The sequence below is a fragment of the Danio aesculapii genome, chromosome 20 (assembly GCF_903798145.1).
Source record: "Danio aesculapii chromosome 20, fDanAes4.1, whole genome shotgun sequence".
NCBI lineage: Eukaryota > Metazoa > Chordata > Actinopteri > Cypriniformes > Danionidae > Danio > Danio aesculapii.
The window spans coordinates 29678345-29704521 of record NC_079454.1 but is presented as its reverse complement, the minus strand read 5'-3'; the positions used below and the strand labels follow the sequence as shown (position 1 = coordinate 29704521).

Sequence of the window (26177 nt, the reverse complement as noted above, 5' to 3'; positions counted from 1 at the left end):
TGTAGTTACGATCTTATTGCCATATTTAAATCGTTATGATAACATAATATATTCCTTTAGTGATTTCCTGAAGATAAATACCAAAAATTAATGCAACTGGAATAACTACAGCAGTCGCGATCGTCATATGATGCAAGAGATCGCGATGACATATGATGACGTGTGCAGGTGTGCTGTAGTGCTGTCCCAATTCTTAGGGGTAAATTTTGAAGCCCTTCACCCTCTGTTGGAAGGGCCATGGGGAAGGGGTAGGGGTACAAAAATAGAATTGAGATTGGGCCCTAATGACATTTGTATGAGACTCATCATTTCAGAAAGGCTTGAATAAAATACACCACAAATACATCAAATAAACTTACTTGGTATTTTTGACTAGTGATCTTAATTCAGCTTCATCAGTGTCTGTTTCTATCACTGACTGCTGTTTATCTGACATAATGCATGAGAAGCAGACACAAACGTCAGAGCGGTGGGCGGAGAGAAGCTACTCATTTGGATTTAAAGTCACAGGCTACAAAAACAGCTACCAGACACCAAAACAGACAGATTCTACAATATATAATAAACAATCCGATTGGTATTTTGAGCTGAAAATTTACAGATACATTCTGGAGACGCCAAAGTTTTATCTTGCATCTGATAAAAGGGGTAACATAGGTGCCTTTTAAATTTGAAGTCTTAAATGTTATTTGCAAGGTTTGCTATTTGCAAGTCTGTAATTGTCTATATTCTGGTTTTCAGAGACATTTCAGTCTCCTGAAGCCTGAGGAATTAACTTTTATTCAAATGAATTAACTTTTCATCTACTTAAGGGTTTTAAGAAGATTTCTTAGAGAGGCGTTAGAGTGCCGGTACTGTTCTGATTTTTATCAATACCTGTTCTTAAGTTGCATCCATGTCATTTTTCTTTGAGCGGTGTTAAATGGATTTAGTTAATTACATTAGACATCTTGATTTCTTTCTTTCTTTCCTTCTTTCCTTTCTTTCCTTCTTTCCTTTCTTTCTTTCTTTCCTTTCTTTCCTTTCCTTCTTTCTTTCTTTCCTTTCCCTCTTTTTCATTTTCTTTCTTTCTTTTTCTTTCTTTCTTTCTTTCTTTCTTTCTTTCTGTCTGTCTGTCTGTCTGTCTGTCTGTCTGTCTGTCTGTCTGTCTGTCTGTCTGTCTGTCTGTCTGTCTTTTCTTTCTTTCTGTCTGTCTTTCCTTCCTTCCTTTCTTTCTTTCTCTCCTTTTTCCTTCCTTCCTTCGATTACATTTTATAAGGTTCCAAACGTTAACATTAGCCTTAATTAACAATTAATGACATTTCTAATTCACTTGTGCTTATTTACTAATTTAAATGATTTACGAAATTAATGACACATTTATTTTCTAATTAGCTTCTACTTCTAGTTACTTGTGTATATTTATTATGCTTATCTAAATACACACATGCATGAATATATATTTGAGAATGTTTATTCATATTTAGATATAAAATATGATACAAATTCTATATCAATTTAAATAACTATGCAACAAAATTTTGTTTCTATGAATGTGTGTATATCAATATATCAGATACATACATATTATGTCAGCAACTTTTATTTTAAATGCGATTTGATCTTAATGTGATCACAATGTGTCACAATTTTATAGAGCAACAACATTTCACAATTTTACAATTTGTACTGTATTTTTGATGAAGTAAATGCAGCCTTGGTGAGCAAGAGAAGCTTATTTTAAAACATTTAAAAATCCTACTGACCGCAAACTTTTGACTGGTAGTGTACTTTAAGGCTGTTGGTAAATGTTGTACTTTCAGCAGGCAGGACTACTTTTGTCACCTGCTTTATACTTACAGCAGATTACAATGTCTTCAATAATAGTTTCTTTGTAGCAACTTTACGTGAAGTATCCGCTGGAGGGCATGAAACAGCTGGATTGACGTCACGGTGTCTTCCTTAGTCACCGTCTACTCTGTGTTGAACTTACAACCTATGACATCTCATCTCTGTGCTTCTCTCTGGCAAAGTTGACATAAAAAATGTTAATCTGGTGCAGTGACGATCTGTGTGTTTCTCTGCTCATGTTTTTTCCATCCCTCTCCACTGCAGTGCCACAAATACCAACCAGCCAGAAGCTTGCGTTGGGTGATCGTCAGCTTGTGCCTCAGATAAGACGAGTCCGCCTCCCAGAAATGAAAGCAGGACACAGTTGTGTGTTTTGATGGCTGTGGCACACGGGGCACTATATGGGCGCCAGATATCAGAAGCTGCTGCTCATTGCAAAGCCATTTTTGGATGTAATGACTCACTGATATGCTTCCTCCTACACCAACCTGAGGTCGCAGCCCAATTCATAGCTATATCCAGCCAGGTTTATTATTATTATTCTCTTTTTTATAGCAGTGGCAAAGCACCTCTACTTTAGCATAGCCAGATTGACTTCCGAATCTGATTTTGGAGCTCAAATGGAGACTAAAGTTTGTGTGGATGTTAAGAAACTTCATTTTAGTCTATTTAAGGTTGTCGAAGCATCTCACTCCCACACATCTTATATAAGCGATGCCATCATCTTTGCACCTCAAACAATTTTGCTTCAAGACTAACAAACTTTTATAAATGAGTTAAATCCACAAGCAGCCAACAAGCACCTCCCCCTTTCCATTGACCGCTAATATCAGGTAATCATTTGATAGCTGAACAATGAACCGTCAAATCTCTGGCCTTCTTTTTCTTGCTTTTGATGATGTTGTTGTTTTTTTTCTTCATGTGATTCTCCAAAAGGCTGGAATTATATGGTGTGAGGCTGTTTGACAGCCTCTCCTGTTAATTACACCACAGAGTTCTCTTTTTCTTTCTCCTGCTGTTTCTCTCTCTCTCTCTCTCTCTCTCTCTCTCTCTCTCTTTCTCTCTCTCTCTCTCTCCTCTCTCACTCTCTCACAGCTATTTTCGTCTTTTCCTCATACCATCTCTGTGACTGTGTTGCTAGGGATTGTTGGTGGAAAGTGGATGTATCTCTCGTGGGGGAGCCGAGGGTTGTCTGGTTGACATGCTTATGGTTGACGGCATGTATGAGTCTCTTGGGGCTGATTGAGGAAAGCAGTGTTAATTTGCAACACTGTTTTGGGTCATTATTGTGTAGTGAAGGGCATTCAGCTGGGGAAAATGTCTGTTTTAGTGTTTTTATTTTTGTGTGTATATATATATATATATATATATATATATATATATATATATATATATATATATATATATATATATATATATATACACATACATGTATACACATACATACATACATACATACATACATACACATATACATACATACACATATACATACATACACATATACATACATACACATATACATACATACACACACACACACCAAAGGCATGGTCTGGTTCACGGTTTTGGAGCCACGATTCGGTTCACGGTTTTGGAGCCACGATTCGGTTCACGGTTTTGGAGCCACGATTCGGTTCACGGTTTTGGAGCCACGGTTTGGTTAACTGTTTTGGAGCCTCGGTTGGTTTCTTTTTGCTGTGGGGTTAGGGTTGATGTCATCTTAACAGCAATGCTAAGGAACAATAAATTCACTTAATAACAAGAACAACTAAACTTTTTTCTTTATTAACTTTGCCATTACATTTTTAGTAAAGTCAGGATACCTGAGTAAACAACAGAAATTAAATTAATACCTCCAATATAGACCAGTCAGAAAAAAACAATTCTCTTTAGTGCAGCCATCTTAAGTAAACTAAAATTAAATAAATAACTGCAGTGTAGACTAGAGAAAGATAAACAGGCTTGTCCTCTCTAAGGATATTTGGAATATTCAATGAAGTTTCAAGTTCTTCTTCAAAAACACCATAATGTCCACATTCTCAGGTGAGAGGCTTGATCTCTGTGCAGACACAGACAGTGTTTAGGTTTAAATTAATGAAAAAATATACATATAATGGGTTTGTAAAGTGTTTTTTACATGACATATTCACCAGTAAAATACATTGCAGTTTTGTCTGAAACTAATGTTAAGTTTGTAGCCGTATACAGGTTGTATTTTTGCCTCCCGTTAGTGATGCGTGGATGGCGGTTATATCCGCAGGCGCAGCGGATAATCCAGCGGGTCGGGTAATAAAAAAATACATTATAATTAATTGCAGGTCGGTTGCGGGTGTATGTAGCGGGACATGGCAGTGGATCAGTGGAAAAGCAGAGAAGATATGCGAAGATATGAGATGCCCAATAATAATGGATGAAGTGCAAGAGTAGCTTACTGTTCAAAGTTTCAGTTAGAGGAGTCATCAGAGGAAAATCTGCTATCGTTCTGGGAGAAACAAGATCGCTTATTTCCACGACTGCAGTGCCTTGCGAGGAGAATCTTGTTCATTCCTACAACACGTGGTGCGAATGAACGCAGTTGGCTGTGTTTTGGAGGCGAGGCGGAGATGGCGCGGGGATATAAAAAGGACGTCAGGAAAAGCGGAGGAGAGTGCTTTTTCCTTTGATCTCGTTTTTGTGTATTGCTGAAATGATTATGATTTCATTGTTTTTGCTTAACTTTCGTTTGGGTAAAATTGTTTTGCATTTACTTTTGCCCACTTTGAGAAATTTTGTGGGTTTTTTTCATTGTTATTTTGATTGATTTGTTAGTTACTTCTTGGCTCAGCTCTTTCCCATCATATTGAGCTATACGTCCTCAAGTTCACTTTTTTCAGAGTAAAGTGGATAGCGAAGATGTCGTACGACTTCCGTTTTGCAAACACGTAGAAAATGTATTGTTAAAGACATCAGGTAAAAGATGAACGTCATCTTTGTTTTTATTTTATTCTACAGTTCAGTATAGGGAAGAATATGGCGCCAGCGCTGAAGAACTTTCTTTTCTTTTCATCAGTTTCTAGCGAGGTAAGGGCTTATTCATGAGTTAGAATTGTTTTGTTATATTTATTTCTTTTGTTTGGCTTCAGTATCGTCCCCTTACTAGAGTTTAACAAATTTTTGTTTGATACTTTGTTTGAATTTGCTACTTTATTATATTCTTTTTATTATTGTAAATATTTCGCTTTTTTGTATATATTTGGCCATTGTTCTGGTTTCACTTTTGTACATTGAATACTTTTGTTGGCAGTTCTGTTGTCAGTCTTTTGCTTACACCCTCACATTGTGAAATTACTACACTTTTTAAATGTTATTCCTTATAAGTAAGTTTCATGAAAGTTATGACAGATAGGCGTGCGCTTTGTCTATGACATGAATTATATTCCTGTACTCCACTGGAAAACCAAAATGTTCCCACACAGGCGACCTAAATGTGTCTGGGAGATCTGCAATCTCAATACTATGCGAAGCAGTCATCCTGCGTATACAGTAGTGACCAAGTGTGATCGCTCACTCAAGTCACATGACATGACATGCACTTGGAAAATACTAACTTTAGAATATAATATTTAGAACAAAAGCTCATCATTACTAATACAATTTAATCAAATGTGATAAAATAAAGATGTGTTTAAATTTGTTCAGTTAGTTAAGTGACAATTGACGTCAACCTCAACAATGAGCAGCAGGGACAGTGAGTGCCGCGGTACGCCACAAAAGTTTCGCGATACATATCGTGGTTGGTGTATCGCGATATTTCGGTTCAGTTTGTAATATTGTTACACACCTTATATATAATATATATATTGTTAAAGCAGTGGATTATGGTTTTCCTATGAAACCAACTTTTCACTTGTCAGCCATGAGAACTGGTTTTAAATGATGTATTATAATAGAGTGAAAATACTATTGGCTCAGCAAAAGGGGTCGTTTGCTGTAACAATTCAGAGCGAAACATGACTGAAATGATCCAGTTTACATTTCAAAATGTAGTACAGTTGATGATAAAGTTATGCATTGACATTGTACACTAGGGCTGCACAATATTTTTTTATTAGCATGTCCATCGCAATTTTCACATCGGCAGTTGTCACATTATAGGGAAACCAGGCAAGATCATTTGAAATTCATGTACTTTGAACTAGGGTATTTATTGACCAAACACCATTGTCAATAACAATAAACAAAGTTTGGTATGAAGTTTCGGTGTGGCGCACACGTGACACGAGAACATTTACTAGGTACACGGTTGATGGTCGCCTAGTTACAAGAGGCATTAGGGGAGCACGAGCGCAAAGCGCATAGAAAATGGTGAAGGAAACTTCAGGTCAAAATAACAACACATGCAAAAATTGCCGTATAGCAGCTGTGATGAGATGAATAAAAAAAGCATGTAAGGATGTCGCCAGAGTGGCTTTTTGGTTTCTTTTCTTGTGGATCCCCATCTGAATGAATTTTAGCATAGGGGGTTATAAAGAATAATAAAAAAATAATAATTGAAATAAAATAAAGTGGTTAAAAAGAATCCTAATATTCCTAAATGTATTGTTAAAAAATATTCAATAAGTGTCGTTACTGAATGATATAAAACCTATCGCGATAATTTTTTTTTGCAATATCGCCCAGCCCTAATTTGTAGATTCTTTGCAAAGTTTAGCCATTGTGGAGTTAAAATTCAAAATTTGCACGATATTTTTTTCTGTTACGGTGTTAACATGAGAGAGTTCAAAGCATTTATCAAAGATTAGTCGCATTTAATTTATAATGAAGATTTTCATTTAAATAGTGAATACTGTAAAGTGTTATTTTACATTTGGTTTTACAGGATCTGTGTCTGACTACTATTAGACAAACCAAAAAATTAAGAATATAAATGTATAGAAGTAGAATAGAAAAATATATAAATCTTTTTTGTGTATATCAAGTTTTTAGTCAGTACCTCTAAAATCAACTCAGGTTGTGTGGTATATGGCAGTCCTTTTTAATATTCATCCTGTCTTTTTGACACCTTCTACAAGTACAAATATAATATCTGTAGTTGCTTTCATTGGTATTAATATTCCAGTAGCTTGTGTGTTCACTGTAGAGGAGTTCATGAAAGCAACTCCAGCCGAAAGTTTTTACAAGTCGATACCATAAACATGGTGCTCTCTCCTCTCTGCTGACATACACTTTTTCTTTTCTGGGGATATGGCCTTGTTTAGTTGAATGAAGCCTTTTAAAAAAAGACCTAGCTAAGTTTTAGCTCAGTTTATTTATAGATGATAAGGATGATGATGGTGCTACTTTTGAAATAAATGAATAAAAAGGTGTGCTGGTGAATGCGTGGTGTTAGGTAATGTCTGTCAATTTCCTGATGTGAGCAGATGGAACAGCTTTCCCATTTACTATGCCATACTGCTTATGGTGTGTTAGGCTAAACATTGGTCAGGTGTGTGTGTGTGAATGAGAGAGAGAACTTGTTTTTGTATTCTCTTTTTCTTGTTCTGTCCACTGTGGATCTTGACACGGGTTTAGTCAGTTTTCATTGATCCTTTGATAGAACGATTCGGTTTAATTGGACATTTTGTGGTCTCCCTCGGTCAGCAAGAAATATGACTGAACTCATAAACAAGCTTCTGAAATGAGCGTGTGATGATCGATTGAATGTGGAACCAAGGAGAGCTGCCTCTGACTTAAAGATTTTCCTAGTTGTTCATTTAAGCCCTTATTCAAATGCATGTTTGGCTAAAGATTTTAGTGCTTAGGTTGGGGTTTACATGGTGAACTGCGTTGACAAACTTTGATTGTGTTTTCTGTGGAGTTTGTTTTGTGTCTAGCCGACCAATGGAAAATTTTGTCATCCAAGCCCTTTTCATCAGCTCTTAGAGGACTAATAGCTGTAAAATATCATGATATTTTCTGCAGCTATATTTTATTGATACATGGACGCCCATATTGAAATACATTGCCAATATTTTATTAATTCAATTTGTTGTATATTATTATACATTTGTTTACGGTCCACTAGATGGTGGGGTTTTACATCTGGTAAAATAAAGAACATCATGCAACTATAGGGTTGTCGATAGTACTGAGTTTGTTACCAATAAGTACTGAAAATGTAAAAACTTTAATTTCCTACTAGCATTTAAGCATTGTAGGACACGTTCATAAACACTGCTGATTGGCCGTTGTGTTCAAATTATTTACAAATATGACTGTGATTGGCCGTGAAGGTCATCGGTTTACCCCTCTTGGTTATTAACAGACTGCTATTCACTGACTACAAACACGTACAAAGACACTGGAGCACTTTAAAGCTGTGTCAATCAGCTGATCTGTCTTGAGCTGACATATGAGCAATCTTCTGATGGATCGACTGATTTACGCTGCTTTGAAATGCCCAGTGTCCGTGTATCTGTGTTTGCACTTGGTGAACATCTGTTAAGATTAGCAGTGGCCAATCAGCATTGTTTAAAGGTCCTGTGAAGTGCTTTTAAATGGCCATTTTTATTTGATGTTTGACAATCTCATTCGAAACATGAAGGGAGGTTGGGATATAGTGTAGCTCATGGGTCTCAAACTGGATTCCTGGAGGGCCGCAGCTCTGCACAGTTTTGCTGCAACCCTATTAAAACATAGCTCATCCAAAATAATCGAGTGTTCAAAAGAGCCTAAACACTTTAATTAGTTGCATCAGCTTTGTTTGATTAGGCTTAGAGCAAAATTGTGCAGAGCTACAGCCCTCCAGGAATCCAGTTTAATACCTAAGGCGTAGCTTCTTCCCTTTTTAAAAACACAACCAGTGGCATTTTGTTTTATCATCGTTCTGGCAGTGAGAGTGGTTGAGCTCAAGCACTTATCAAATGTGAAGCATCTTGACGGGGCTGGGACATGTCAGATAAGAGAGCATTTGATTGAAGAAAAACTGTGTATAAGGTAGAAGCTTTACAAGTTTATATCAGTTTTATATAGTCTAAATGGACATTTTGTCACTGTTTTGGTGCACACTAGCTTAAGATATCCTTAATCTAATAATACTGATACTAAAATCTAAAAAGCTTTATTTAATTTCATGGGACCTTCAAGAACTAGCTCAACAGCACTCAAATGTTACAGGGAAAAGGGTGTTTTTTTAACATTTCAGTACCAATCCTATTGGCGAAATTTATGACAGGTTTTCATAAAAATTATGGTCAGATCGACTGTTGATAACCCCATTTTGCACTGCAGCAGTAAATTAGAATTAGATAAACTGGAAAATGAGTCTCTTTAGTTAACAGATGATACTAAAGTTTTTCTTTGGGAACATAATTTGACATTTTTAAAAGACAATATATTGCACTACATCGCAGAATATCTCAATGTGTTTAAAATTGATAATAAATAACACTATAATAATAATAATAATAATAAAAAAACTGTATAGTGATGTTTGTTGGTTATTAAGAGTGAAATAAATGTGTCACTAGCAGTTTCAGGCCTTTTTCATTATTGATTTTTCTCTTTGTTTTATGTCTGGAGCTTGCACGTAACTCAGACTTTCCCACACATACCGCAGGTGAGCTCCATCACTGGGCACTATTGATTTGTACCCAAGAGCCTCAGCGGCATTTCAGCTCGTCATGTGTACTGCTGAATCACCAATGAAGAAGCAACGTGTGTTTGTATGATCACAGCTGTTAAAAAAGATTAGCGGTGAGCTCTGCTTTTCATTCTTCCTGTCTCTCCTAGTTGATGATTCATGCTCTGATGGCTCAATCATGCAGTCTGAGGAGAGAAAATCTGCTGGCTTTTTACTCTCAGATGCTTTCATCACAGGTGAAATGACACCGCTTCACCGCCTGAAAAGATTAGTCCATACTCAGAAGACCAACACAGCTTTATTTATTTATTTATTTATTTATTTATTTATTTATTTATTTTATTAATCGTTAGTTATTTTAATACAAACAAATACAGTCTAAGCTGTACAGTAAGAAATAACAAGAATTATACAAACAGCATAATACAGTCAAGATAGGAGCTAAATATGCAACATATAGAAAATCAGGAGAAATTATTAATGTAATGCCAAAAAGGTGTTCATAGCTGACAAAAATATTCTGACTTGTATGTCATAGTTGAGTTTCTCGAGTGGAAATAGCATTTCCATTTGTGACAACTCCATTTTAAACAATAAAAGTATACATTTCTTTGCCAGATAAACCAAGAGTAAAATAAATGCTTGGTGTGGGAGTCTAACACATTCTCTACTTCATCATATAACTAGGGATGCTCAGATCGATTGGCCGAAGATCGGTATCGGCCGATAATCACAATTCACGACTCGATTGATACTTGCTGATCTGGCCGATCTCATAAACCAATCTCATGAACCTATTGCAAGTGTTTATTTATGAGTTTACAACCCGGGTTATACATCTTTAGCACTACAACACGTGAGCAATGTTTCCAAATTGCATTGTCAGTCATTTTTCTTACTGGTTTTTTTCTATCTGTTTTATCTATTATTTTTTGTAAAACTGCTTCTGACCATTACATGTATGCAACATCTTTAATTTGTTCTCTTAGGTAAGGCGAGATCTCACATATAGAGGGAAAATGTGCTTATGCAATAGCAAAGTTATACAAAGTTTGAAGCATCACAATCGGTACTTGGTATCGGCCGCTCACAATGACAAGGAATTGATTCTTTAATTCAATTCACCTTAAAATATAGCGCCTATTTGTATAGCGCTTTTACAATGTAGATTGTGTCGAAGCAGCTTCACATAAAAGGTCATAGTAAATTGGAACAGTGTAGTTCAGTTTTTAGTGTTTAAGTTCAGTTCAGTTTAGCTCCAAACACTGAAGAGCAAATCCAACGATGCGCAGCTCTACAGATCCCGAACCATGCAAGCCAGTGGCGACAGCGAAGAGGGAAAAAAACTTCACTAATTGGCGAAAGTGATACTCCGTAACGGCTACAAAAATTCTGATCAGAGTATCTCTACATATAACAAAAATAAAACTCTGGAACAAAACAATGTTTTACATTAAAGAGTCCTTGTAGAAAATGTTGTATTTTCTTCCAAAATTAGATGATTTTGCCACACTACCAGATGCTGTGAAGGAATGGTCCTTTTGCATTTTTTACAACTAAAAAACTTGGCAGTTTTATTAAAAAACATGGTGAATTGTAGATTTTTTTTTTTTTTTTTTAATAATTTGCCAATACCTTTTGTGCATCGGTATAAACAGCATTTATTTTATTTATTTACGTTATTGTATCAATGTGAGAAGATTCAAAATTAATTTCAAAATTGAAATGGTTTTTCTACACCACAGGACTCAGAAATCTGGATTTTTACAGACAACTTTATTTTTTATATTCCATTTTTAAGGTTTTCTTGATAATTATAATTTCTATTTATTATATAAAACAATTTTTGTTGTTGTCGTCATTGTTTATTATGGTATTTAAAAAATAGTAGTCTGTAAAATAATAATAATATTAATAAATATTTATAGGATTATTACTGTTGTTGTTATTATTATTATAAATTATGAATGTTGTTGCTGTTGTTGTTAGTATTATTATAATTGTTCTGGTAATATTTATTTTGATAGTCCATTTGAGTATTAGTAGACTGTCTGCTTAATATCTGTTGATACTGCTCCTTCAACAGACATTTAACTGACTATAAGAAACTTTGCAAATACATGTTCGCTTACGATAACCCTAACCCCAACCTACTTATAATCTAATGAGAATTAGTTGCAATGTAACTTAAATTCAACAAACAGACCATCAAAATAAAGTGTGACCAATGTTCTTACTGTTATTGATTATTTATTTATTTTTAAATATACAGACTCGTGAAAGTCATAAAATAATGAATAATTATTGATTAGTAGTTTCCATAGTTGATATACTCGGCTTTAAATTATTTCTGGCTGTATGCTCTATGAAATTGAATGACCATGATCCATTCATATCTTTACTGTATCTGGAGACAAAAACACATTGCGAAAGAATGATGGACAGACGGACTGGGAGGAGGGATGATGTGAGAAAAAGAGAACTAGAAAGGCAAAGGAAAATATGGTTTGTGCGTGGGAGACCACATCAGCCTCGGTCTGCCGAGTACTTCCTCTATAGTGGGTAAACACTGAAAAATGAGGGGTTTTATCATCAACCACCAGGCAGCACAAAACCATGTCTTTCAGCTCGTATTTCCACCAATAAATATTGTGTTAATGCGGGATTATGTTGTTGCTCGTGACTTTCTTTGCCCATACAAAAATGAAGACTTCAAATGTAGTCACTCAGGAAGTAAAGAAACCGAGGTGAAACACCTTCTGCCTGGCATCAAGAAAGAAATGAAAGTTAAAAATCTGCTTTGCCACTTTGTTTTGATTTTGCAAATCTGGCTGCATTTCTGTACACATCAAAACAGAAGCTCAACCTTCCTTAATTCATAATTGGAGGAGCACCATCGGTTGCCAGTGAGAGGATGTAAAATGGGAATTTTTATCAGAGTCAAAATGCTGTCATGTTGTTTTTGACCTTCCGCATGCAAATTGTGACTGACATGGTGATATATGTATTTAATTATTTGTACTGGTTAGCTTTCAAAGTGATTTACCGTCCATAAGGGACAACCTTGGGACATATCTAGTGTTGTTTAATTAGACAGTAATAAGAGTGAATTCAACAGCACCCTAATTACAGGTGTTTGGGTCATAAATGTATTTTGAAAGCACAAAAAACTGATTTGTTTTGGTCTTTTTTGTTCAGTTTTGGTATTTTTTTGTTATTCTGTTTTTGTATATGTAATTATTTTGTTTTGCTATTTGCTTTTTGTTTTATTCTGGTATTTTTGGTTATTATTTTTTTTTTTGGCAAATTTGTTATCTTGTTTTGGTATTTTTTGTTATTCTGTTTTGGTATATTTAATTATTTTGTTTTGCTATTTGCTTGTTGTTTTATTCTGGTATTTTTGGTTATCATTTATTTTATTTATTTTTTGGTAAATTTGTTATCTTGTTTTGGTCTTTTTTTATTTTGTTTTGGTATTTTTTGTTCTGTTTTGGTATATTTAATTATTTTGTTTTGCTATTTGCTTGTTGTTTTATTCTGGTATTTTTTTTTTTTTTATCTTGTTTTGGTCTTTTTTATTGTTTAGTTTGTTTGTACTTTTTGTTTTTTCTGTCTTGTTTTGGTCTTTTTTGTTTTTGTATGGTCTTTTGGTATATTTTATTATTTTGTTTTGGTATTTTCTTTGGTATTTTTTGTAATTTAGTTTTGGTATTTTATTGTTTTGGTCATTTTTGTTTTGGTTTAACAAAAAATTTTGTTTTGGTTTTTGATATACATATATATACATTTATGTATACGATACTACTGCAGCATAAAGGCTATGTCAGGCTGTCTCCAGTTGTAGCATTATACTGTACTGTCAGGCTGTCGGCCTTACCTTGACATGAAGCTCTTGCAAGAGCAAAGGAATGAATTTCTATTCTCTTTACTTTGTTACCGCAAAAACCACATCATTCACATTCTCTCCAGTTTAAAGCCCTACAAAGTTCAAATAAGAGGACAACTCAGGGCATTATTGATACTGGGGAAGTTCTTTATCACAGAGAGGAAGGCAGTCCCTGTCACTCGCTCTCCTCTCAGGACTAGGTGAGTCACCTTGAAGCTTTAATCATGGTCCTGGAAGGAGGATCCTCATGTCTGTGTCTCGACACCTCACACAACAGGTGTTGTGGTTTTCGACCTGGAGGTGTGACTCAGAAATGGGCCATGTCATCAGCATCCAAGTGAAGATCAGGTTCATGTGACGGTGAGACAAAGGGCCTTTTTTACAGCCAGGAAGGCAGGACAGCTGTAGAAAAGAGGAAATGACAAAACCCACTGTATAGCCAAAAAAAAAATCATTGTTTTTTTCTTTTTTTTTGTTTGATTTCTGTTTGAGTTTGTCTTAATCAACTTATTTAAGCTTAATCAGTGAATTTTGCTAATTATAACAATTCAGTAATACAGTTTTAATACAGTAATGCTGCTCTATGAAATGCACTATATTATTTGTTTACATTTTACATTTTTAGATACTTTTAATTCTGCTACAATAAGCTATTTTTATATAATCATTATTATTAAACATTGTATAAATTAATATATAATTTAGAAGATGTAGTTTTAATATTTTTTAGAATGGTTATTGAATGAAGCTGTACAATCAATGGAATTGATTCCTTAAACTTTTTTCAAATGTTTAAGGAATCAAATTTAATGCATTTTAAATAAAGTATTTAATAAATTTACATATGAAGAGTTCAGATGCAAATGCCGTCTGAGATTTTCTTCTAAAATTAGTATTTTCATCAGGCTCCTGTGCAGGTACAGCAATTTCACTTTTATGGCAAAGAATAGGTTCTTTTCATGGTCTTCAAAGTGAAATAACTCCACTTAACTAAAGGAGGCTGAAAATAATGCTCATTTTCTATGGAAATTCCAGATGGTATTTAGGTTTTTGCATCTGAACTCTTCATATACAGTTGAAGTCAGAATTATTAGCCCCCCTTTGATTTTTTTTAGATTTTTTTTTTCCCCCAAATGATGTTTAACAGAGCAGGGAAATTTTCACAGTATGTCTGATAATGTTTTTTCTTCTGGAGAAAATCTTATTTGTTTTATTTCGGCTAGAATAAAAGCAGTTTAGAATTTTTTAAACACCATTTTAAGGTCAAAATTATTAGCCCCTTTAAGCAATTTTTTTCGATAGTCTACAGAACAAACCACTGTTACCCAATGACTTGCCTAATTACCCTAACCTGCCTAGTTAACCTAATTAACCTAGTTAGAAATTTAAATGTCACTTTAAGCTGTTTAGAAGTGTCTTGAAAAATATCTAGTAAAATATTATTTACTGTCATCATGGAAAAGATAAAATAAATCAGTTATTAGAGATGAGTTATTAAAACTATTATGTTTGGAAATGTGTTGAAAAAAAAAACTGCTCTCCGTTAAACAGAAATTGTGGAAAAAATAAACAGGGGGGCTAATGTTTCTGACTTCAACTGTATAAATATTTAATATTTTGTGCTGTCATAAATGATGTTGTTTAAACTTTTGAGATATTTCCAGAACTTTTTCATCTTTCCATCACAAATAGAAGTGGTGAAATGACTGCATAAATAATTTTTTTTTTTTTTTTAGGATGAAAGTTTAGTAATTGATCTTAGTGATACTTCTTAATAATCAATTTATTAAGAAATATATTATACTCATAATAAGAAAACTGCACCGTTCTTGCTTGAGTTTGTGTAGTAATCAAATAATCAAGCAATAAAAAAATTTATAAATCCTCCTTGCATTTTTTTTTCACTATGGTATTCATGGATATTTTTTCATATTGCATTTTCATTTTCCTAACATTTCGTATTTTTAGAAATCATTCAATGATTCATTGAAGTTTTCTTGTTATATAGTGAAATACATTTTCATTTTATGACTGGATTCTGTGCTTCCACTCACGTTTTTCAGCATTTCAGAAAAACTAGTTCATTTTGCATTGGCTCTTGAATGAATGAAGAATGCACTCTTTTCAAAGGTCCAAAAGAGTTCTTGGAAATACCCACTTCTCTGCAGTTTTGTCAAGCTTTTGTGGAGGAAGTTGTTTACTTAAATGCAGTTGTCCTTTTATCTGAAAGGCTGCAATTATACAAATTGTTCTTGTGTGTTCAACACTATTGTTTTTCTTCCTTGGTTTTGCAGAAAGATTTCAAGTGAGTTCAGCCATTGACCACGTTTCCTCTAAGCGTCCAGACATTCCTTATTCTTTCCTTGTGGTTGGAAACCCTGCATTTTTTATGACTTACAGCCATCACATTTTTTGAGGCTTACAGCTTTGCTTTATCAATACAAACTCTATACAAATTTGAATCAATACAAATTTTAAAGCGGTCAAGCAACCTGGAGTAAATTGTTTGAACAATTGTTGAAAAAAAAAGCCTTAATGTACTTTGGCTACTTAATCTTTCTCCCAGCTAGAAAAGAGCTTTTATTAACCTAATCTGCGAAACGTTAGTTCCTCAATTTTGATGTCACACTGATACATGCTCAAACTAACTGTTGACATAAAAAAATCAAAATTTTCCAATCACAGTGAGGTAATAAGGATAAAGTAAGATGATCCCGGTTCACTTCGGTCTGGCTACCTGGTTATGCCTCCCTCTTCAGCATGGATAGTGTAATTAATCTTTGCAAAGAGGATGTTGTTGAATTTTGGGGAGTTAAAACCATTATGGAGCTGACTGCAAACTTACGGTCTGTGTCTTAACAGAGAAAAACGCTGTTCTTCATTTCACATCTTAAAGACACAACAGCAAAAATAAGTACAAACAAATAAAATAAACCCAGACACTTTAATTCGAAGGGTTACAGAGAGGGTGAACTTTTTCACGCAGCTCATTTTTTTTAATGTCAGTCTTTTCTTTTTTAAGCTCTTCTTTTTGTGTACAGGTTTGTGGCTCTGTGTGTATTTGAATGCAGACTGAATCAGAACCTTTCAGCAATTTTATTCATTATTCATAGAGCCTGCTTTTACACGTGGTTGTTGATGTTCTCATTTGAACAGTTGTTTTCACTCTGACATGATGCTTTTTTCCCCCCAGTTTCCAACTTAAGCTAACACCCCATATTTAATTTGCCAAGTGCAAGTCAATTAGTGTAGTAGTTAAAGATGAGGTGTTCATTTAGGCTGGGATTGAAAGGATTTTCTTAAGGGGGCTTCAGAATACAAGTAACATCTTGGAAGAACTGAAAATGGGGCATAGACTATTAAATGGTTACTGTAGGTAGTGTCGTGTGATAACGTAATTTGCATCATGCAGTTAGGGTGCACGTGCATTATTCAAGTGACCCAATTACGTTTTTTTCCTCATGTTGCACAGATCGGATATGGTAAACGTATGTGTAAGCAGGAAAAAAAATCACGTGCATTTCTGCTATACTCAGATTGCTTTTAGGCCTCATTCCTATGTGGAAATAAATCTGATGTCTATCTGATATGTGCATTTACACCTGCAATGTAAGGTTTATCAGATTTCCATGCGTCAATGCAAGAGAATACATCAGTAGCTATGTTTTCATCCAAAGATGCAAATTAAGTTTATGCTCAAAACTGGAATATCGCATAAAAGACATGTGAATAAAGCGTTTCCATCCAATAAGTCAGAGAACAAAATCGTCACTTCCTGATTAACTGGCACCAATTATCAAAAGTAAAAGTGGAATTTATTAAGGTAGGAGAAACTGTGAATCTTTAGCTTATTTAATGAATGACCTGCACCTCAGAAGACAATGTCGACACGCAATGAACACGTGGTGGCGTTTAAAAGCGTGAGACGCGGAGCACAGATGCTCTTGACAGTTCTGAGGTAATTAATAATATAATAACACTAATACTGAAATGGTTAAGATGTTTTAGAATGACCAAAACAACATTTCAGATGTTTTACAATGTGCTCAGTCTGCTGGTTTGTCCATTCACACACATTTTTATCATCACATGATCTCTTATAGCAAAATCGCATGACCTTTTTAAATGCGCATACTGGAATTTTTTTGTGTAAAAGTGTTTAAATCGTAGTTTGTGCACATGTTTTCTTATCAAATAAAAAGTTTATCCTACTCATTTATGCGCATTTTCAAAATTGATTCACATCTTGCCGTTTCCATCAACCGTTTTTTTATGTGCATCTCCAAAATGCTCATAAAATAGGTGGTTGGAAACATATACTGAAAAATTGTATTGAACTTGAATGATGATCAGGTCATTTAAAGCCGCCAACACTGGGTTATTGGGTTAATATTCTTGCTTGGACTTAGTTATTACACATTACATAAAGTCTGCAGATATATTTTAATAAACGGAATAGAATTAATTTCAAACCAGTCATGCACAATGGCTCATGTTGACTCCACCAATAAACAAATTCAAATTTAATAATCTTTTAAAAGTTCCAAACAGGATTGGGCCAATTAAAAACAGTAATTTAAAGAGATTGTTCACCCAGAAATGAAAATTGCCTTTCCATTTACTTTCAGTATTGTGGTTTTAATCCTTTGAGATTTGTTGTTTTCTAAAAAACAAACAAAAAAGATATTCTTTTTGGCGGCACTCATTGTCTTACATAGTAGAAAAAAAAACATTACTATGGAAGTCAATGTGTGCCATGAACCAGCATTCTGCAAAATATCTTCTATTGTGTTTAATAGAATAAAGAAACTCAAATAGGTTTTGATCAAGTGAAGTAGGGCTGCATGATATTGGAAAAATCTAACATTGCAATTTATTCTGTGTTGAATAACTGTTTGGAAAGAATTGATCATTTTAGATTGATTGGGATGATTCTGTAGGGTATTACATATGCATAAAGTGTAAATTCAACAAAGAAAAGACACAAATTATGTAAACAGCATTTTATTATTTTTCGAGTAGTCGGACTGCATTCAGGTATACAGTCATTGAATATTCAAATGTAAAATAATACTGCATAGTCTTCTCATTTTATAAACAATTCAATAGAATTGAGCATTATCAATTTGTCAAAGTTAAAAACGGTTCAATTTCTGAATGCTTTGAAAACCCTCACACAATCAGATGTTGTTGTAGTAGTCGTCGTTCGTGTAGTTGTATCAGAAGTAGTTGATGTTGTAGTAGCAGTCATTGTTGTAGATGTTGTAGTAGTATCATTTGTACTAGATGCAGTAGTAGCAGTCGTTGTAGTATCTGTAGTAGTACACATTGTAGTAGTCGTTGTTGTGGCTGTAGTGGCAGCAGTAGTAGTTGTAAAATTAGTAAATTCTGTAGTAGTAGTTAGTGTAATACTTATTGTAATGTTTATTTTATTGTTGTTGTCATTTATTAATAATGTTTTCCTTTTTTTTTTTCAATTTCCTTGTCATTATTACTATCATTACATTACTATCATTGTTGTCACTCCTTACCCCTGATTGGTTTCTATCGGTTTTATTTATATCTTTGTTATTTGCTTCATTTGTCTGTCTGTCTGTCTGTCTGTCTGTCTGTCTGTCTGTCTGTCTGTCTGTCTGTCTGTCTGTCTGTCTGTCTGTCTGTCTGTCTGTCTGTCTATCTATCTGTCTATCTATCTATCTATCTATCTATCTATCTATCTATCTATCTATCTATCTATCTATCTATCTATCTATCTATCTATCTATCTATCTATCTATCTATCTATCTATCTTCTTTGTATGTGGTCTATCTTTGTTTGTGTACCTCTTGCATATTCTAATAAAAATAAATAAATAAATAATATCCTCACACAGTCACATGCCTCAAAAACAGCAGTTGAAATGCTAAAGTAAAATCCAGACTCAACATTGTATATACTTGCGATGTGACTATTGGAAATGTTCACACTGCGATATCGATGCTGAACTGATATATTGTGCAGCCCTAAAGTAAACACTGAGAAAATGACAGATATAGATTTCATTTTTGTGTGAACTATCCCTTTAACCATATATATTTAAGTAATAAACCAGTTACTAAATAATTATTATTAGTTAAACCTTCTTGATTTCTTTTAATATCAAGATTTTACATAAGCTTTTATTTCTATTCCTTTCTGTATGGAAAGAGCCGTTCTACATAAGGTCACACTTTTGTCTGAGATTTGTCCTCCGAGTTAAAGTTCTCATTGGCGTGTTAGTCATACCTGCCCTGCTCGCGGTTTTCCTGGTGAAGCTCGTCACAGGTATCTGTCTCATTAACTGGCTACATGGGATCTGTCAGCCCGCGCTGCCCCCATCTGTCAAACTCCGGGCTGTAATTTGGCAGCTGTGTATGACTAAGCCACAGAGTTCCTCCCGGCCTTGCAGAAGCACCTGTGCTGCAACCTCCGAAGTGTATTACAGGATGGTTTCTGCGCAAGAGCAGACGGGAGAGCAAAAGCACTCTCTCAAAGAATGGAAATACCCATGACCTCATCTGTACTCGGTGTGTCGTGTATGTGTTGTTGGGGTTTGTTATGCTGCCACACCCAGCTCTCCACACACCCCTTCCAGCCATCGGGAGGTCAGGACTCACCGGCAGGAAGATTATCTCATAATTTCATCAGCACGCACACATGGTCTAGCACTACTAATGTGATTCACAATCTCCAAAATGTCAAGTGATTCAGTGGGATTCGTCTATTGTTCTATTACAGTCTCCCTCTTTATTTTGGAGACTTTCCTTTCGCTGTAGTAATGATCATGCTTTGCTCTCAGTCCTTATGATACATGCTGTGATTATACACTGAATCTTAGGTCGTATGTGTTGCACTGATCGTAATGAGCATAATCGCTAGCTTTCATGTATTTTTTTTCATCAGATATTTTTAGCTACATTTATACTATGGATCATTTACACAGTTGCGTTGATCTTTTCTCAGGGTTGTTCTCCTGTTGTGTTTGTGGAAGATTATGGAGGTGTGTGTATGTGTGTAGTCGCTGGGCTTCAGCTCTCTCATTAAGGTTAACCCAGCAGCACTGCCGCTCTGCACCACAACACTCGGCAGATGGTTGCCAGGAAACCAAGGAAACTGACATTTCAGAGCTTCTCCTGTCATATGAGAACAATGTTCATCTGTAGTGCATTACAATTTGAGCGATGAGGACTTATGTGCAGTGCCACCTGCTGTATTCATTTTTCACTCATGTGGCTTTAAAACCAGGTCTGGTTTGGGTTACAAGGATAAAGCTGATTTTGTAAGTGTAAAGCCTTTTTTTAAAAGCTTAAAGGTCGTCTATGATGAAAATCATCTTTTGTAATCTGTTTGGACAGGACTGTGTGTAGGACTAGTGTGTCCACAGTTATTATTGAGGTGATATAAAGACGATAAGTAATCTTTTATTTATTTCCTGATGTTAAAATAGGATCCGAATCCCTCCCATTTTGATGCCACTGCAACGTGACGTAGGAGTGTGGTTTCCCTGGCCACCAAATTGATTGACAGCCCCATAGTAACGCATATAATCATATCAACAAGACAGGAGATGCGCAAAGCAATTGGGGTTAAAAGATCTGTTCAGCTCTCTGTGATCATCAATCATCATCAAGTTTGCTCAAGAATGAGTTTTACAAGTGTAAAATGTTTGTAAAACAGTGCATGTTTGTAATGAATTACAGCGATTTTACTTTACTTTATCTCCACAGATAAAGTCAGTACAATTATAAAAGAAGATGCTTCAATGCCGATTTGTGGACGTTAAATCAGGTTTATTTTGTACATTAACATAACGGATATCTGTACAGCTGTGTATAGTAACGTATCCTGTCACATTTGCCATGCAAAAAGAGTGCATAGTTAAACGCATGCACTGTGTGTTTGATGTGTGTGCGTGAAATTTGTAACGACATTTGTGTGTGACTCAGCATTGCAACTCCACACCAAATACATCAAGTAATAATTGGGTAAAGTTCTTACTGTAGTATCTCTCACAAACGTTATGCGAGATCTGCTTTCTTTATGTCTGTCACTGTGCTGTTTATCTGTCGCAGCCCGAGATTGAGGCACGCTCTGACAGGCACGTGGGAACGGTGGGTGGGGAGAACTAGCATTAAAGGCACAGGCAACAAAAACAGCTACACTTAATTTGTGTTCAGAGCAGAAAATTCTAATATTCTGAAAGGTCTAATAAATAATCTGATGGGTGTTTTGAGCTGAAACTTTACAGAAACATTCTGGAGACACAAAAGACTTATCTTAAATCTTGAAAAAAGGGGTAAAATAGGTGCTCTTTAAAGTGTTTCATCTTGCCCAATTTAAAATTACCGATTGAGACTTACAGACATGCTAATACTTGGTTTTGGATAGTATTTTAAGCAGTGTTTAAAGCAATGTTAGACTGCACAATTTTAATGATTTATTAATTTAAAAAATAATAGTAATATTATTATAAGTCATTTTCACCTTTTTTGTATTTGGACTGGAAATATCTAGTATTGATAACAACATTGAGCCAATCTCATTATGCAATTATAGTACAGTGATTATTATTGCTTTAAGTAATTTAAGATATAGTATTGTATGGAAAATAGGAAATACTTAAGTGAAATATATTGTTGAATTGCTTTCGACCATCTTTGTTGCATTGTACTTCAAATCATCCTGCTGATATCTAATCATTCGATTTGGTTTGTGTCTGTACTTGCGCAGTGTTCTGCCTCTCCACGGCAGTGTGGCATTGATTTATTCATGTGGTGTAATCTGCCCTTTGGCACAACCAAGTGTATGAACAGTGTATCAGTTAAAGGCCTGCCATACTAAACTCTAGCTGAAACTGGTGAAATCTGTCCATAAATCAGTGCCTTATGTGTAACACTTATTCATAACATAAAACTTAATTAAGATTTCATTTGTAAATTCAGAATGAACATGCATATATTTTTGCTTTCTAAATGTCTGAACTGTTTTCAAATGAATATAGAAAAGCATTGTCTTCATATTTGCTTTGGCATGATGTTAATATTTAAAGCAGGTACACAAAACAATCTGTATGTAATCAAATATCTTTCAGTATATGCTCCATTTTGACCTCTTCTTTCTTCCACTCATATTAGTAGGCTTGGGCGTTGTCCAAATTTTGATTCCATCAAACCTCCTCTTTATTTTACCTTGGTATCCGGTATTACCGTGCATAATTAAAAAAAATTATGATGTAAGGCGCAGACAGCGTCACCAAACTGTTTTCTTGTGCCTAAACCATTCAGAAACTGAATACCTCATATGTGACCTTAGGTTCGCGGTCACCTGTTTGTCTTATTCATATTACTGTATGTTCACACCGAAAGCGGCAAGAGCGTCAAAGTAGCCGGAAGTCACTTATTTTCAATGAGAGCCAGCGGCAATAAGCGGCGAACAGCAGCGCGGCACATCTTCGCCGGTGTGGGCGTCAAGGAGAGTTGAAATCAAGTTAACTTTATGGTAATGAGCTATGACGCAGTTCAGTGGCAAGCAATCAGAATGTAGAAGCCCACCGCTTGAGAGGAATTCAGAGAACACAGTCATTGTGAACTTTAGTTCCAACCACAGTTGTTCCCAAGGATTTAGTTATTGCAGTCGCTGGATTTCCAATTATTTGCTGTGTTTTATTACAGGAACATTCATTAAAAAGTTACTGGCGAGCTACTGATGTGCATTAATGTTAAATATATTTTTCTTTAAAAAGGCGGGAATATCATGCGACAGAACAAAACAGTATTGCTGCTTCAGAATATTTCAGACATATGGACATATAGGATAATTAAGTGGAGCAAAGCCACACCACACACAACTTGATCATCCGTAGTTAAATGATTTTGATAAAAAGTGTGCAGTATTTTCACGCTAGAAAGCATGTTTTATGTGGGAATGTAACTGATATGCTGCAACAGCCCCTTTAAATACGAGATCAATGTAGTGAATTTTGACGCTCTCGCTGCTCAACCTGAAGGGAGACAGCTTTGACGTCAGGGCGGCCAGAGTGATGCTTAGAGATTGGCACGGGATGCTCGCGCTCTCTCTCTCTGCTCGCGCACCAAGCGACACACAAGATCACGCTCTCTCTCATTCACACACATACATACATACATACACACACACATAAACAGCATCCACGCGGATGTGCAGAGTTAAGCGGAGTTACCGACCGCTCCCGCGCTTTATTCAGAAATGTATTTTCACACCGCAAGAAATCTGGTTGGGTCCTGCGGCTCCCGTGGTACAGCAGCAGGAATGCAGACCTCTAGTTCGTATTTACCACGTCTCCCTTCTCGTTCGGTCAAACTGGAAACACTGCCAAACTGCAGAGGTTGTGTCATTTTTCGAGACCAGGTCACTTGATGCGTGACACGCCATCTTACCTCACCTTTCTCTCTCCTCCACACTGTCCTGTGATGACAATAACGCATACGCATTTTTAGGCATTAAATAAATCATATTTATTATTTAATACTTGTCTATTTAAGTGCATTGTTTTATGACGTTATAACTGTATTGAAACTGACACTGTTGCTATTTTTAGATCCCGCGGTATACCATATTACCGTATTACACCCCAAGCCTAGTCAGATGTTAACATGTCACTCATGTAACTATCATCAAAAGCACTCAACAATAATGCAGTCAATATATATTTCCATGTATTGCGCTTCTGTTTCAATACTTTAGCTGTCTATGCTGTTTATAATTAATATAATTTTAAGCGTTTCTAAATTTATCTCCTCTGTGGCCCCTTCTGTTTGCCTTTATTACTTTATTTAAATTTTTAACATTTCAGAAAAGATTATTGAATACTTATACCTTTCCCATTTTTATGTGTTTCAGTTCTGCATAAAGGGATGAGAGGAGGAAGGTCTGATCACCTAATGGTCGCCACACATGCCTGAATCAAGCTCACTTTAAAGTTCACTTTCATCCCGTTATTGTCATCGGTCCTCCGTTCTCTGGCCTCTCCAGCTGAGTGGCTGCCCATGTTTCCTAAGCTTTGTTATTTCAGCTACACTGCGGGCATGCTCCAGTGCTGAGCTCCGCCACTTAGCCGTACCATGACCAGTCTAAAGCGTTCACAGACCGAACGCTCTGTGGGCGGCTCTGTTCCCGCCTCTGATGAGTTTTATACTCGCCGTCTGCGCTTGCCCAATGGAGGTGCGCCGCCCCCTCGTAGTGAAAGTACACACTTGACTGGCACGCCAGGAGTTCCCAAAATGGGCGTTCGAGCACGGGTTGCTGACTGGCCCCCCAGGAAAGATGGTGGCAGTGGAGGGAGTGGAGGAAGTGGAGGCAGTGGTGGAAGTAGTGGAAGTGGAGGAGGAGGAGGAGGAAATGGAGGTGGGGTTTGGCACATCACAGTGGAAACTGATTCCCCATCGACTACCACAGGAAGCGCCCAGAGCAACTTGTCAAGCAAACTTGGCCACCTGATCAGCCCTCAGGACTCATCCATGCTGCGTAACATTCACAACACGCTGAAAAACAAGATGCAGAGCAAAGGCAAAGACAATCGCTTCCTGTCACCTGATGGCTATCTTGGATCGCCACGCAAGGGCATGCGGCGTATTCGGCAACGCAGCAACAGTGATATCACTATTAGTGAACTGGATGGTGATGGAAGCGAAGGCTGGTCTTTTTCAGGATGGACCCCCATGCATCGAGAGTATGGCAGTACCTCGTCCATCGACAAGCATGGTGTGTCCGGTGAAAGCTTCTTCGACATGCTCAAAGGCTACACGACAGATGCTCCGGACCAGCGCAGTCCTGCCCCTGAAAAGCTAAGTGAGTTATTGACAGTCGCCCATAAACAGACAGCCCTTGACTTGCCCGATGGACCTCTTGGACCTCCTCGTGGGAGTCCTGCCAGTCGCCTGAAAGAAAGGGAAAAACAAATGAAAAGGCGCTCGAAGTCAGAAACTGGTGGAGAGTCCATATTTCGGAAGCTGCGGAGTGTCAAAGCCGAAGGCGATTCGTCACGTGCGGGTTCAGATGCAGAGGATGGAAAGTCTGATGACTTGGGTCCTCCTCCAAAACCATGGGTCTGCCAGAAAGGGTTTGCACACTTTGATGTCCAGAGTATTCTGTTTGACCTGAATGAGGTCGTGCAGAGTCGGCAAAGTGCCGCCAAGCGGAAGAACACCACCACTGGTGCCTCTGCTGCTGCAGCAGCCTCGGCCTCCAACACTTCATCTCTCTCGTCCACCCAAAGCGGGGCTTATGGTTCCCCTTGTGGGAGTCAGGAAGAGCTCAGTGTCAAGGATGGGCCTTCACTTGACTCAGGTGATGACAAGAGCAATGATTTAGTTCTCAGCTGCCCATGTTTCCGGAATGAAATTGGCGGTGAAGGAGAGAGAAACATCAGTCCTTCAAAACAGGGCAGTATTGGCAGTGGTGCCTCCAGCTCTTCTAGAGATGAAGAAGGATCTCCTGAAAGGGCTCCCAACACACATTTTAGCAATGCTGGGGTGGCTGTTCTTGAGGCCCCCAAGGATAGCAAGAGTCTCCACCATGATCGAGGAAAGAGCAACATACTTGAACATGTTGACTTGGGCGCCTATTATTACAGGAAGAACTTTTACTTGAGAGGTGAGTGCTTGCAGTCATTCAACTTTTGATTTGTTGGTATAGGTGCACGATATATCTGTGACCATATTGGTATCTGCCAATAACTACTGTAATTGGTCAGATAGACAATTGATGAAGGATAATCAGTTACTAATATCACCCAAATTTCTATATCAGTGCATCGCTTAATGATTCCATAATGGACATATTAATGAAAATTTGAACTAAAA

General features: G+C 36.4%; 1 protein-coding gene across 6 annotated transcripts in view; it reads left to right on the top strand.

Annotated features, from left to right (window-relative positions):
• sipa1l1 (signal-induced proliferation-associated 1 like 1) overlaps nt 1-26177 on the top strand; it is a 121131-nt gene that overhangs the window by 52639 nt on the left and 42315 nt on the right. For all 6 annotated transcript variants that reach the window (XM_056481020.1, XM_056481017.1, XM_056481016.1 and 3 more), the window contains exon 2: nt 24217-25968. In XM_056481020.1, the coding sequence (XP_056336995.1) occupies nt 24438-25968 (1531 nt within the window). In that variant the 5' untranslated portion in view covers nt 24217-24437. The remainder of the gene's footprint in view (nt 1-24216; nt 25969-26177) is intronic.